This window comes from Aptenodytes patagonicus, chromosome 3 (assembly GCF_965638725.1).
Source record: "Aptenodytes patagonicus chromosome 3, bAptPat1.pri.cur, whole genome shotgun sequence".
Classification (NCBI taxonomy): Eukaryota; Metazoa; Chordata; class Aves; order Sphenisciformes; family Spheniscidae; genus Aptenodytes; species Aptenodytes patagonicus.
The window spans coordinates 130,049,315-130,062,693 of record NC_134951.1 but is presented as its reverse complement, the minus strand read 5'-3'; the positions used below and the strand labels follow the sequence as shown (position 1 = coordinate 130,062,693).

Below are 13,379 nucleotides of genomic sequence, written 5' to 3'. Positions count from 1 at the left end.
GAATCCAGAAAAACAGGAGATCAAGAGGTCCAAAGTCATGTCTACAAGCGGGTCAATGCTAGAGAAAAGGGTAGTAGAGTCCTGCTAACAAAATGCAGACCACGTACTGAAAAATTGTATAGCAGCACTGAGGAGGAGAAAAAAAGATGGTTCAGCTATTTTAGAACCAATAGTCAGTCATCGGAAGTGTTTATACCGTGATGGTTTTAGACACTTGAAGTGCTTGCAATTAATTGTTGTAGTTTATCCCATGTTCCAATGAGGTAAGCTGGTTGCTTGACAAGATTTAAAAGCAGAACATTGTTATATAAACATCAGACATGAAGAAGCTCACATGCAGCTCTGAAAGTTCATTTAATGTTAAGAGTTGAAGGCCAGCCAGGAATAATACATGTCCTTTAGTGTTAATGTATTCAAATGTATTTTAAAATCCTGGATCCCAGGAAGTTGTCTGTTGGACTTCTTTTTCTTCGTAACAGGTAATTTCATCTCCAATATTGAATTCTATGTATTTGTCCAAACTCAATCCACAATCCATACCCGTTTTTATTACCTGGACGTCATCTTTATGATGCTTCAGTGATGATAATGATCCTACAAAGAGAAAGTGCCTCAAAGAAAGAGCCCACTAACATCAGAGCATAGAAGGGTTTTGGTTTGCCCTTCTTACAGAATTAATGTTTCACCTTGTAGCTACAAAAATGAAAGCAAGAAAATGTAGGGATTGTGAGCACTTGCAGCTAGTGACAGTCAGACATCAGTCCTTTTCAGCAGGCAAATCCTGTGATGCTACTGTTTTCCTACCAGAGTTGGTGGTTAGAAGAAAGTCTGGATAACAGTACAGTGACATTTTGCAGCTTTTCTCTAGTTGGAGCAACTCCATCCTCAATAGCATAGGGGCTCAATAGCATATGGGACTGCCCTAGCAGATGCGTGCATTTTGCACTAACTTCACAGGGAACTAGCTGTGTCTAATACGGAATGCAAATACATGTTTTGTGGCAATTACACTTACCTCTCCAAATAACATCCCCTTTACGGATTAACTTAAATTTCATTTTTTTGTCTAGCAGCCCCTTCTGTACTCTGCATCCAGCTACTGGAATTTTGTTTTTTCCTACTGTTACAGAGAAGATGTCTAGAACAGAAGCTTCCCCTAAAACAAAAAAGTAAAGTTGTATTAAGTACATGAGAATAACAAACTGGCAGTAAGTAGAAGCAAGCTACACTCTTCCACTTACCGAGCTTTATAACAAAACACAAAAGCAGCTACAGAGGAATAAAAAGTATTTGATACAATAGGGACACTTCATTGGAGAATAAACTTTTGGCCACATTGCGAAGCAGAAATTTAAGTCAATGAAAACTCACCTATTGTATTCTCCACCACAGACGGGGGTAGTCTGCTATTTAGCTCATCTTTCAAGTCTTCAATAAGTTTGTAGATGATATTATGAAGTTTAATTTTTATTCCCTTTTTAGCAGCCAGCTGTTTAATACTTTCATTTGCTTTCACACTGAATCCAAATATAACACCTGATAAATAAAACAATCGGCAAGTGATGACTGCAAGAGATCACTCCTTAAACAGTAAGTGAAAGCATCTGCTGTGTCTATTCTGTAATGTTGAACTTCCAGCACAGGTTAGAATTAGCGGTCAGCAAAAGAAGAAACAGTATTTTACCACTACTTCCCTGTTAAGGAGGGACCGTGTACTTCTCCCACTACTGCACATCGACTGCGACTAACCTTGTATCAAAACAAATGGCTCAAAAAAGCCCTCATAGAAAATGCCCTGACGACAGAACTGGAGGTATCCAAGCAGAAACTAAAGCTTACGCACAGCTCACCAGAGCTTACGTAAAGGGACAAGGACCTCCCATTTTTGGGCTGGAAAAACCAGCTCGGTTGTCCAAATTAAGCTGGAAGTGAACTCTAAATCATTCTCATCCAACTGTGGACTATGGCAGGTCCAATGACCCCACACCCTCTACAGCAGGTGAGAATTACAGTGTACGAACAGGAACAACTACTGACACAGTCTTTCCAATTATCTCCCTGAGCAAAAGGGAATTCTTTTGTAAGCTACTTTTCTAGCTTTGCCCTGTTTGAGCATCATAAAGCAACCCGAGTGAAGAGTCAGAGTTCAACCTTAACAATTCAACTACTGGCAACAGCTTGTCAAGAGTCCTTCCATCTCCATGAGATTTCTAGCCTTCCCCACCTGCACTACTGTTTGATGTTAAAGGAAATGTTTTTGAGATACATATAAGTCTGCCTTATTGATGCTGCTAATTACTAACGAGAAAACAAAACCAGAATGAGACTTACCCATTTCAATGAAGAGTTTGTACTAATCGTAAATTGATTTTTAAACACACACTCACCATTAAATGCTTCAGCAAGATTTATATCAGTTTCACTGATATCTCCCATTCCAAAATGAATGATATCCAATTTGCATTCACTGTCAGCATCATAGCTGTCCAGAATGTTCAGAATAGCTTCAACAGATCCATCCACATCACCTGCGTGTAAAAATGGTAGTACTGCTGACTTTGTATACATCAAAGAAACACTGAAGTAGAACTAAGGGAATGACAACTCCACACTATGCAACATAAAGTCTTTTGACATCTATCATTCTTACTATATTTTCAGTAGTATGTTAAAACACATCTAACAAGTCTATTAGTTCCAGAAAATGAACTGAATAAATACAATAGGACCAGAGGCTCCATGTCTGCTGTCATTTTCAGGTCAAGTTTGCATAGTTTTTCAGTTACTACCATCACTGCTTACATATCACTAAATGTGAGGTCAGACCAAGTTCCTCCTGTCCCACTTTAACTAACACGTAATTGTTCTTGTCCTCCATTTTGCTGATGCAGTACTGCTGCTCATATAGCTGGTATTTTTTTTTTTTAATATATAATTTACATATACATATATATGAACTTGTATGGGTTTTACTCAGGAATTCCTGGGTAAAGGGGTTGGGCTTAAATTTTCCTGTTGCTCTGGCCCTGCGGGAAGCGCATCCTTCTGACCACTGGATGTTTTCCGATGCCCCTCCCCTTACTGAGAGAAGTTCGATAATTTCTTCACTTTTAAACTGATCAAACTTCTGGTAGAAGAAATTTTGTTGATAGTTTAGAGCTATGCTTCAGACTGAGCATTTGAGAAGCACAAGAACAATGGAGCAGTAAACAGAATAGGACAGCACCTTTAACAATTACCGATAGCACATTTTTGTCCATCTCTGTTCTCTCTTTAGGCTTTGAAAACATAAGATGCTTATTGGCCTTGTACAGCACCGCCTTCCTCTGTCTCCAGGTCAGATGGGCTAGCTTCTGTTGTTTCTTCTCATAATCCATCCTGTGCTCCTTTTGCTTTGCTTCAATAACTTCCACATCCCTTTTCATCCTCTCCTGTTGTTCAACATAGGTTCTCCAAGCCACAACTTCATGCGCCCTTTGCTGGGCAGGAAGAAACAGAAACATTACCTTTCAAAGCACCGCATCAGAAAACTCCACATTAATGCAGTTTCATCCTTTTGCATCTCTCACTCATTTTCTTTCACATTTAACAATAGATTTTGCTGCAAGGATGGCAGAGAATGAGCACACTAACTTCCTCCCTGGGCTACAACAACATGACTCAAGGCCTATTTTTATGGTCTCTGCACTGAAGAAGAGAATTATTGTTCATTCTTTCATGTGGTATTTGTCCAGTTGTCACAACACCTATTTCAAGCTACATTTTATGCATATTCTTTTGTCAGAAACTAGTTCTCTCATTCTAAAATTAAAACGCTGATACCATTAAGTACCAGATTGTTCTCCAGGTAGGGTGATAGCATGATCATATAAAAGATAAGTCTTTGCCTTTAGAAAGGGAACATGTTAGAACATATCCCAGATTACCCCAGCAGAAGCCATTCAGGACTGCAGTCATTGCAAACAAAGCATGGAGGACGGCAGGATGACCATCAGAAGCAGACGCATGAACCAAAGGTGACTAATCTTTAATTCCAGAGGCAGCCTGCTTTCTTCATGTGATTGTAAAGCAGGTTAACCTGGATGCATGGAGATGAGGAGAGGACAGTCCGGCAGGGGAGAGGTGGGGGCAGTGGAAAATAAAGAGTCAATATGCAAATCCTCATTCCTCTTACAGAACACCTAGCTCAGGTCTCTTAATACCCATGTTATGACCCTTTGTCTTTCATCACATTATCCGGGTTATTTAGAATGAAAGCTATCACTTGTTTTTTACTCAACTCCTTCCCATCCACCTTACTGCAGTGTAAGTTTTCCATTAAAGAGTTCTTTCTGTACCTCAGATTCTACTTCAAGGATTTCATCTCCTGCCGAAGGGACTTCCTTCCAGCCCATGATTTCCACTGGGATGCCCGGAGAGGCTGCATCTACAGCTTTGCCATTCTCATCAAACATGAAACGCACCTTTGCCCAGGTCTTCCCTGCAACCAGAACACAGCCTTTTCTCAGAGTTCCTCTTTGGATGACGGCTGTGGTAACTGGACTAGTGAAGAGCAGAGGAGAAAAATAACAGATAAAATTTAAGTAACTCTTCTCCCCATTTTCACGCTCAGCATAGGTAAACAAACACAAAACAGAACGTACTTGTGATCAATCGCAGGCAGAATATTCCATGACATGTTTTATTAGAGCGCTAATTAAATTTTAAAGTGACTTGCAAAAAGCCCAAAACCTGTACTGTACTATTTTCATTTCTGCAGATCAATACAAAATTTGGCATTTGTGAAATCAGCAGAGTGATTTTACACATTAAGTGACCCCCCACCAAAAAAAAAAAAAAACAAGCCCCAACAACTTTCTAGAATTCAGTTAATTTTTAAAGAGGGCAGAACACACCTTGTTTACAGAGAACCTGCAAAAGCACTAAGATATTTAAAAGAGTAAAATGTCACGTTACACGCAATTCGCCAAAAATTGCGTATGTATTATGACCATTAGCTTCATCATTCCTACTTTGTAGTGACATTTTAAAAAACACATCTGTTCTAGCATTTTAAACTATTTCCTGTGCTTACAGGATTTAATTTCAATCATACAATGAATTTTGCCCCATCACTTCATCACTTCTTTTTCTGGCTCTCATGCTGTAGAATAACATTTCAATGCTTTTGTTACAAACACTGCAAAGAAACTGTTACAGTTTTATCTAACAACAACAAAAAGTTCAATGTTAAACATAAACATTGAGGTACAAACCACCCGAACAGTATCTCTGCATTGTTACAAATTGCTTCATTGAAGTTGTAAAGGCAGCAGATTACTTACCCTTTCCCTTTGTCTTTGCGAGACTCGATCACGGTCCCCTCTACCAGGCCTGTGGAATCCGCCTTCAGTTCTAACATCTCTGCTAAAGCAACAGTTGCTTCTGCTAAAACCATGAGGTTTTCACCCTGTTTAAAACCATACACACAAAAAATATAAAGAATAAAGGGAGTGCCAAGTGCCCAATTAAAGTAAGATCAGAAGTTGAAACCTTAGTGCCAAATTCCCCCATTTAATTCAGAACCTCTAACAATGCAATGCAGTCCAACAGCACAGCTCCCTTTGCCTTCAAGGCAAGATGGCACAGAAGTAACAAACTATTAAGACCGCTGTACTGCCGGTCCAGGAGGCACGACATATTAGGAAGGACAGTTTCCTTGCTTCTCTGTTCATAGCATCCAGCTGACAAATGCAGAAAAAGACCTTGCAATATTCTGCTACAAGTATATTAGGAATGCAAATTAAAAAACAAAAAAAACCCCATCCATCCCCACCCCCCAAACCCCCCAAAAAACCCCAAACACACACCTAAACAGCCAAATTGAAACTTGATGACATCTACCACACAGTCAAGACTCCAGGACATCAGAGACAAAACTGTTGGTCTGTTTTCTTTTTTTTCCCCTTTGTTCCAATTACATTTTATTCTTGAGAACAGATACAACGAGCTAGCTGTCAGTTAGCAGATCCAGCTCCACAGGAATTAGGGCAACAACGTGTGCTACAGAGGTGAATGGAGAAGCCATTTTTACGTATGCCTATTTTTAAGTGTAAAAGCATGACTTCAGAAGGTCTTGAACTTCCCTGAAACTTTAGAAAATGACTTGGAATGCATTTAGAAAGATAGCAATAAGCCTAAGATACTGCTGCATCAGTTTGGACAAAGCTGCTTTGGCCACCACAAAACTGAAAGTAAGTACTAAAGTTCAGATTTTAGTTCAGTTTTTAGCTACCAGTTGTTTGCAAGGATAAGATGGTAAATCTTGTGAGACCACTACAAAACTATGTTCCTGTGATTAGGCATGTGTTACGAAAATACTTATTTACCCTTGTTTGAATTTCTCCCTTCATGCATAGTATTATCACCAACCTTGATTTTGCACTCATTTCATACAATGAGCAAATCAGGATGAACCTGAAAAATATCCACTAAGTTTCCAGAAGAAAAATGAGATATTATTGCTTACTGAAGGTCTGAGCCTCAAAATATGATAGGAGTATGTTTCAAATAATTCTGGTGAGAGCCAGCAGCACTTAGCTCATAGTAAGGTGTCAAATGCCAGGAAGATAAACACTTATTTTCCAGCTGCCAAATAAAAATGCAGCTGTATGCACATATTAGACACCCACGAACACCATCATTTTTTCCACCAAAACTTTACCTTGAGTGCAGAAATATTTACAGCTTGAACATCACCTCCAAACTCTTCACAGACCACATCGTGAGCCAGCAATTCCTTCTTTACTCTTTCAGGATCAGCTTCAGGTTTGTCACATTTATTAATGGCGAGGATAAGAGGAACTAAAAAGAGAACAAACTAACTCATTACCAACCTAACCAAAACTTGCTGCTACTAGCACAATTGCAGTAAGAGGTTAGAGCAGGTTATGACCACTTAGAACAAACCATCTCACTTGGTGCCTATTCCCTGAGCAGCCATTGAGATCTGAGCTACCATGAGTAAGCTGGAGGAGTTATCCTAGTAGGGAAGGGAAAAAAACCCAACAATAAAGCCCACACACACACACCCCATGCGTGCTTTTCCCGCAAACCTGCAAGTCCTGCAAAAAAATTAGTATTTTAATATCTTTATGTATTACTCTAACATTCAATATATTTTCAAACACCTTCCCAGGGGAGACAGAACGGGACTACGACAGTTACTTCCCAAGTTCCGTGGATTCCAATTCAAGGAGTTTCTTTTGAGAGGTGAATAAACGTTTGAAAAGCGCTCATTATTTGAGCTCCATAGTAACATATGTCTTGTATATTAACTTTGGTACTGGGCTTGCCACTCATTTCAAAATGTAATATTAACAAGTTAAACACCATACCTCCTGCATTTTTAGCATGCTGAATGGATTCTATGGTTTGTTGCATCACTCCATCTTCTGCTGCTACAACCAGTATGACAATGTCAGTAACATGGGTACCTCTTGCTCGCATGGCTGAAAAAGCTGCATGTCCAGGAGTATCAAGAAAAGTTATCTTTTCCCCAGAGGGCAAATGCACTGTGAACAAATGTATACGGTACATGTTAAAATCAGCATTTCACGTAGCTTTATTTGACCTACTGTAAATCAAGCATCACTCCTTTGAGAACTTTTTTAATAATAATGACATATTTTAGGCAGACAGACAACTGTTGGCATGAGGTCAAAGGTGCTTTTAATTCCTCAGGAAAGAAAAAGCGTCCTGGGATCTTTCATAATCTAAGAGTCTAAGTATAATTTCAACTGCACAGACAATCCACTTCAAAGTTCCATCCACATATTTATGACAGTTATCACAAGTTATGATTTCCTTTTTCACTGCTTACATATAAAGTGTTTATGTTGCAACATTTTTCCCCAATGAACCGGCAGCAAGTCAGCCCGTTATACAAGACAGAGAGTAAACCATTTTACACACATGCACGTACACTTGAATCATACCAAGAAAAGCACCAATGTGTTGTGTAATGCCTCCTGCTTCCATTGATGCCACTTGAGTTTTTCGTAGACTGTCAAGTAAGGTTGTTTTCCCATGATCAACGTGGCCCAATATAGTAACAACCGGGGGCCGCGGGGTTAGTACCGCTGGGTCTGCAGGAGGCCTACAATTAAAACAAAAATGCGTTTTGTAAATAGCAAAAAAGTTCACTGAGCGACATTAATGCCCACTATGGCTAACGAAGAGCCATTCACCAGAACTCAGCGATGGACAGGTGAGCCTAGCTTCTCCCCACTGTGATCACAAATCCTAGCTACACCACAGTTAGCCCTCTTAGTACTCAGTCTTACTGCTGCATCAATTAATACAGCAAATCAGTGTATCAAAGAAGAATTGGCTTTTCTTCAGAAAACGGCATAGAAAAAGCTCACCTAAAAGAAATTAAATCCGAGTATCAGTTTTATGGCTGAAGAAATCAAAATAATAAACTTTACCTTTTAAATATTATCAGATTGTGACTATATCATCAGGTATTATCAACATACCATCAGAACAAAGAAAATACAGTGTATGAAAAACACTTACAGAAACAAATAGGATAAAAAGAGCCAAAAAGAACAGTTCACAACTTACCTTTTCACAGCATCTGTGTTTTCTCTTTCTTTTTCCTCTTTCAGTTTTGCTGATTTATACTTCATTCCTGATTTTTTAACAATTAGCTTGATGTGGTCCTCATATAAGATGGAATCTGGTTCGAGTGAATCAAGGTCAATGTCTGTGTATAGCAGCGCTTCATAAATATGATCTGTAGAAAAGATAGACATTTAACAATTACATCCACAAAAACATGTGGGACAAAAAAAAAAAACCACTTCATACAGTTTAAGTCTTTTTCATTAGTAGTTTATATCACGCTAATAAGTTTCATTCACAAAGCATTTTTCCTTTAGTTAGACTTATCTAAAACTTCCTGTTACGCTACAGACTTACAGAGAACAACTTGATTCAGAAAGATTTACTGAAAACGACTGCCTCATTAGATGCTACAATCTTCTTTTTCACTCAGATTTTCATCGCTTACTTTTCCATTAACCCCTAAGAAGAAAACAACTGAAACTCATCTAAACCAAATAGCAAAGAAGTGGCTCAAGGAGGAAGGAAACTTGATAAATCTGTTCATATGCCACTTTCTTTGGTAGTAGAAATACAGAACATATTGCAGTAGTCAAAAATTGTTACATGCTGACGTAAGTACCATTACAAATCTATCTCAGAAATGCACAGCAAGACATGACAGACTTTTCTGCTTCTCTCCTCATTGCTGAGAGGGAAATTTGCCAGAAAAAGTACCCAGCTGGATAAAAAGAGACTGGAGATTGGTATCATACAGGTATGGAATTATTTCAAATGTCAATAGTCAAAACATGCTAATAACCCCCCTAAAACATCACTGAAAACTGGTCAAGCTGAGCCACTATACAACCAGGAGTGGTTCATGGGGTTAAAAGAACAAGCCTGCTTCTGTAACCCAGTTGTTAGGGCAGTCACCTAAAGAGGGGAATGTTTCCAGACAAGTCCTGCCCGCTCCCAGTTAATCAGACGACTGTTTTAATGGAATACATATTGCTCCTGAATCCAAGATTCCTGCTCCCAGTGTTGGACTGCAGGGTGAAGCTCTTTTGTGCCTTCTCTCTTTAGCCGTGAATTCTTCCCTCACACGGGTCCAGCTTCAACAAACCAGCATGCAACGTTTTTCCTTCCAGAATAATTTAGCACTTAGGAAACACAGTCATAAAGAGCAGCCCACATGGATCTGAAGCCTTTCTGCTGGAGACAGAGGAAAGTCCTGGCTTCTTCACATTAAAGCATCTTGCCTGGTAACTTGGATGGCCCAACTTTTTTTCTCTTTAGTCTGCCGTTGTGTCTACCAACATTTTCTCTGGTATGGGTACAATCTACCTTGCTAAGCGAGGGATTAGCAACCACTACCTAATGCCATCGTAGACATCTTTGCCTTTACCACTCATGAAAGCGGCATGATAGATTTTAACTGTTGTGTTTCATTCAATCTCAAACAACAGAGCAGGCTCTCACCTATGTCTTTACCCATAGCTCGTGCAAGTTCCTCAATAGTCATCTTCTGCCTTACTGCCACTTCACCTTTTGTCAGTGCTATCTTCTTTTTCTTCTTTTTTGTCTCCTACATGGAATTAGACACGTATATAGGAACACATAGCTGGCTTAGACTAAGAAATAATAAAAACAATATTAAAAAGACAGTGGTCTCAAGCCATATGATGTAAACACATCTTTTTTACTACAATACCAATGAATTATAACAAATGAATGACTTAACACATCATACTGAATATTTAAAGTGTATAGCATACTACACCTAATCTTTTTTCATTTTTAATTTTTCAAAACAAGGGGAAAAAAAATCAACAAAATAATTTTCATTTTTGTAATAGTTTCCTCCTGCCTCTGCAAGATTCATGATGCTGCTGGTATAAGCACTTTAAGTCAATATTTGAGAGGGAGTCACAATACAGTCATACATTAAGTACATTTTGTCTTACAAATTTATAATAACTTCTCTATATTCATTAATAAAGTTTTGTAACTAAAATGCTCAAACTGAGCTCTTGCACTTTGAAATGTCACATAAAACCATAGATTATTGGATTTTGTTAATTACCTCCTTTGTAGCTAGATGTCTGCATTGCGATAAGGCAATACTAATTAATTTGTCTTTTTGCCAGAACTGCGGATACAGAAGAACGGACCACACGGGATGTGCAGATGACTGCACAGGCTTCCATTGTCCTCTGTAAACTTTTCTGTAGGAGACAGTTCGCAGCTGCCGGCAAGCACCACGTAACTGGACCAGATTTTCAAACTTTAGTATCAACCCTCGATTCATTTCCTCACTGAAAATACAAAGGACACATTGAAATCAGTCTCAAAGCCAAAAGATATTCTTTCCTATGATAATAAGGACAGGAACACGCGGCACAAATGTTACGTTTCAAAACGGGCTTTTTAATGCTGAAAAAGTTGAACTATTTAGTAACTGTTCCAGTTTTTCAGTTTCCTTAAGCGCTTCACCTTTCCCCACTACGCCATTGCAGACACATGGGTCTACTAATATCGCCACAGCTTACAAATCTCCACTGACCTTTAACATAAACTACTAAAATCCCTGTTTCAGGTTCTTTGACTCTACCTAGAAAAAAAGGGACATTTGCACTCCTCATGCTATACTGATAGCATTATCCAGGTGCAACCTACCTCTCTAAGCCAGTAAAACACATTTCCAAAATGCCGCTTACATGAGCACACACCACCACTAAAAGGCTACAGCACTGTAGTAATACTAGTCTTGTCACATGGACAGAGACGTCCTTTGGGGCTAAGCCCTGGCTTAGCAATTAAGCTTTCCAAGATGCTTCTGTCAGATCACCCCGCTTCTTGTTTTAACCATCTTAACTTTGGTTTGAGTAATTTTGCTAATTATCCCGTACAACAGTCTCCTATTTGAACTTCCTTGTTCAGAGTTGCCTATTTTGTCCTTCTGCTCAGCGATGCCATCTCTCTACCTGCTATGTCTTCTCTCAAAGGTAGCTTTGTACCATCCTCCAAGCAGCTCCAAATGAGTGAAATGCTACCAGTTCCTCTCAGAATGACTGCGGTCTCTTTAAAAACTCTCTTGTACCCGGATACCTGCAGGAAATGAGCAGATGACAAACCAACCAACCCAAAACAACTACTTTTACTTTTTTTTTCCCGCCTAATGAGAACTTTAAAGGGGCAGAATCGGTAAAACCGAGGAACCCCCAGGAGCTGCCACAAGATGCTGCATACGCCGAAAATGTAACACAAGGTCAAAGCGAGACTGGACAAGCTCACAGAGAAGACATCCACGCGAGGTTGCTAACTGCAAAGAAACCACTCGTGGCTCTGGGGGCCCGTGGGTCACCAGCGGCCGGGACAGGCGCACCCCTCTAGCTCGTACTGCTCTTACGCTGGCTGGCACTGCAGCGGAGCCACCAGGCTACACAGGCCTTTCGTCTAACAAACAGCGTTCAGCCCCGCAGGGCAGGAACACGAACAGCTGCCTCGGGAACAGCCTCACCCTGCTGCGAGCGGGACTGCACCGCAACGACGCGCACCGCGCGGCCGCCAAGCTCCCGAGACCTGCCAGCTGCAGACCTCTCGGCGGCCACAGCCCCCCCCCATACCCTTCCCCCGCTGTCCCCCGCCCCGGGACAGCGCTGGCCGTAGATGGCTGGCCGGCCCGGCGCGGCCCCCCGCCCTGACAGGCCCGCTGAGGGAGACCAAGGGCCCCCCGCGCGCCACCAACGCCCGCTCCCCCTCCCCACTTCGCCCTCCGTGCCTGACGCCGGGCGAGCCGCTCTCTGCGCAGGCGCGGGGGGGGGGCAGGAGGGCACTGCGCCGGCGCAGTGGCCGCCGCCGCCGCGCGCCGCAACGGTCGGTTCCCTGGGCGTGGGCGGAGCCTCTCCTCACAGGAGGCGGGAGACCCCCTCACAGGGCGGAGGAGCCCGGCGGCGCTGCCGGGATCGCTGGAGCTTTTTCCTGGGCTGTCTCACCCTCATCCTAGGGTTTCGGATTTTTTTTAAATGTGTGTGTATATATATACACAAACACACACTTAAACTGAGGGTTCTCCTGCCTACCGGGAGATAGCAGCTTTTCTTCGCAATGTCCTCCCACCCACCTCCAATCTAAAGCTTTAACATGGCTGATTTTCTTTCAAGTTCTCTCTAATTTGGCATCTCTGAAATAATATCACGTAGTAGACCAGGAAAACAAAACGTAAGAGGAAGCTCTGTAAGTGGTTTTCGAAAAACCCTTAATGTTCCCTCATTAATGCCGTTTGTAAAAGCCAGAGATAATCCCAGGTTGCATCCTACGACACCCTTGAGCCTCGGGGTCCACTTGGGACACCACTGCTTCTACGGCAATCTCCGTCAGGCGGCTGCAAATTGTGTGGTACGAGTAATAACCGTAATTTCATCTACTTATGTTGGAGCTGTGTATTTTACACGCTTTGCCTGTAATGTGGGACTTGCGGTGTTTCACACAGGTGGTTTTCCACACGCTTGCAACAGGCAGTAGCTGTGTGTTTTGCTACCCTCAGCATCTCGCTACTACAAGTATTTGCTCGTTTATGATGCCAAGTATTGACAAAAAAAACGTCTTGTATTTCAAAGGCACCATGTGCTGATGAATGTGCCAGGTACTGATACCTTAAAATGCACGGGGCCCTCGAGAGTTTCTCCAAAGGTAAAATGGGAAAAACAATCTCAAAAATAAAACTTAAATATCAAAGATTGCACAAAGGGCATTAAACACAGTCTGTGTTCCTGCACAAGGAGAAAAAT

At 41.1% G+C, this 13,379-nt stretch overlaps 1 protein-coding gene across 4 annotated transcripts; it reads right to left on the bottom strand.

The window, feature by feature from the left end:
- Window positions 1-335: 335 nt before the first annotated feature.
- On the bottom strand, window positions 336-12,396 carry MTIF2 (mitochondrial translational initiation factor 2). Of its 4 annotated transcripts, none has more exons than XM_076335193.1 (15): window positions 12,371-12,396; window positions 11,574-11,697; window positions 10,673-10,904; window positions 10,069-10,174; window positions 8,608-8,779; window positions 7,977-8,137; window positions 7,377-7,553; window positions 6,704-6,843; window positions 5,325-5,449; window positions 4,338-4,542; window positions 3,227-3,479; window positions 2,388-2,528; window positions 1,372-1,536; window positions 1,016-1,156; window positions 336-594 (listed from the first exon to the last, which is right to left on the bottom strand). In XM_076335193.1, the coding sequence occupies exons 3-15, from the start codon at window positions 10,895-10,897 to the stop codon at window positions 425-427; spliced, it is 2,181 nt and encodes a 726-aa protein (XP_076191308.1). In that variant the 5' UTR covers window positions 10,898-10,904; window positions 11,574-11,697; window positions 12,371-12,396; the 3' UTR covers window positions 336-424. The 4 variants fall into 4 exon arrangements, with proteins under 4 accessions (XP_076191308.1, XP_076191309.1, XP_076191310.1 ...); XM_076335194.1 differs by lacking the exon at window positions 12,371-12,396 and adding an exon at window positions 12,110-12,195; XM_076335195.1 differs by lacking the exon at window positions 11,574-11,697.
- Window positions 12,397-13,379: the final 983 nt, after the last annotated feature.

Bases quoted from the DNA above. Each gene is read 5' to 3' on its own strand.
- MTIF2 (XM_076335193.1), bottom strand. From the start codon at position 10,897: ATGAATCGAGGGTTGATACTAAAGTTTGAAAATCTGGTCCAGTTACGT. The intron at 8,138-8,607 runs GTAAGTTGTGAA...TTTTAATTGTAG, and splicing joins AACACAGATGCTGTGAAAAG to GCCTCCTGCAGACCCAGCGG. The intron at 7,554-7,976 runs GTATGATTCAAG...ATTTGTTCACAG, and splicing joins ACACATTGGTGCTTTTCTTG to TGCATTTGCCCTCTGGGGAA.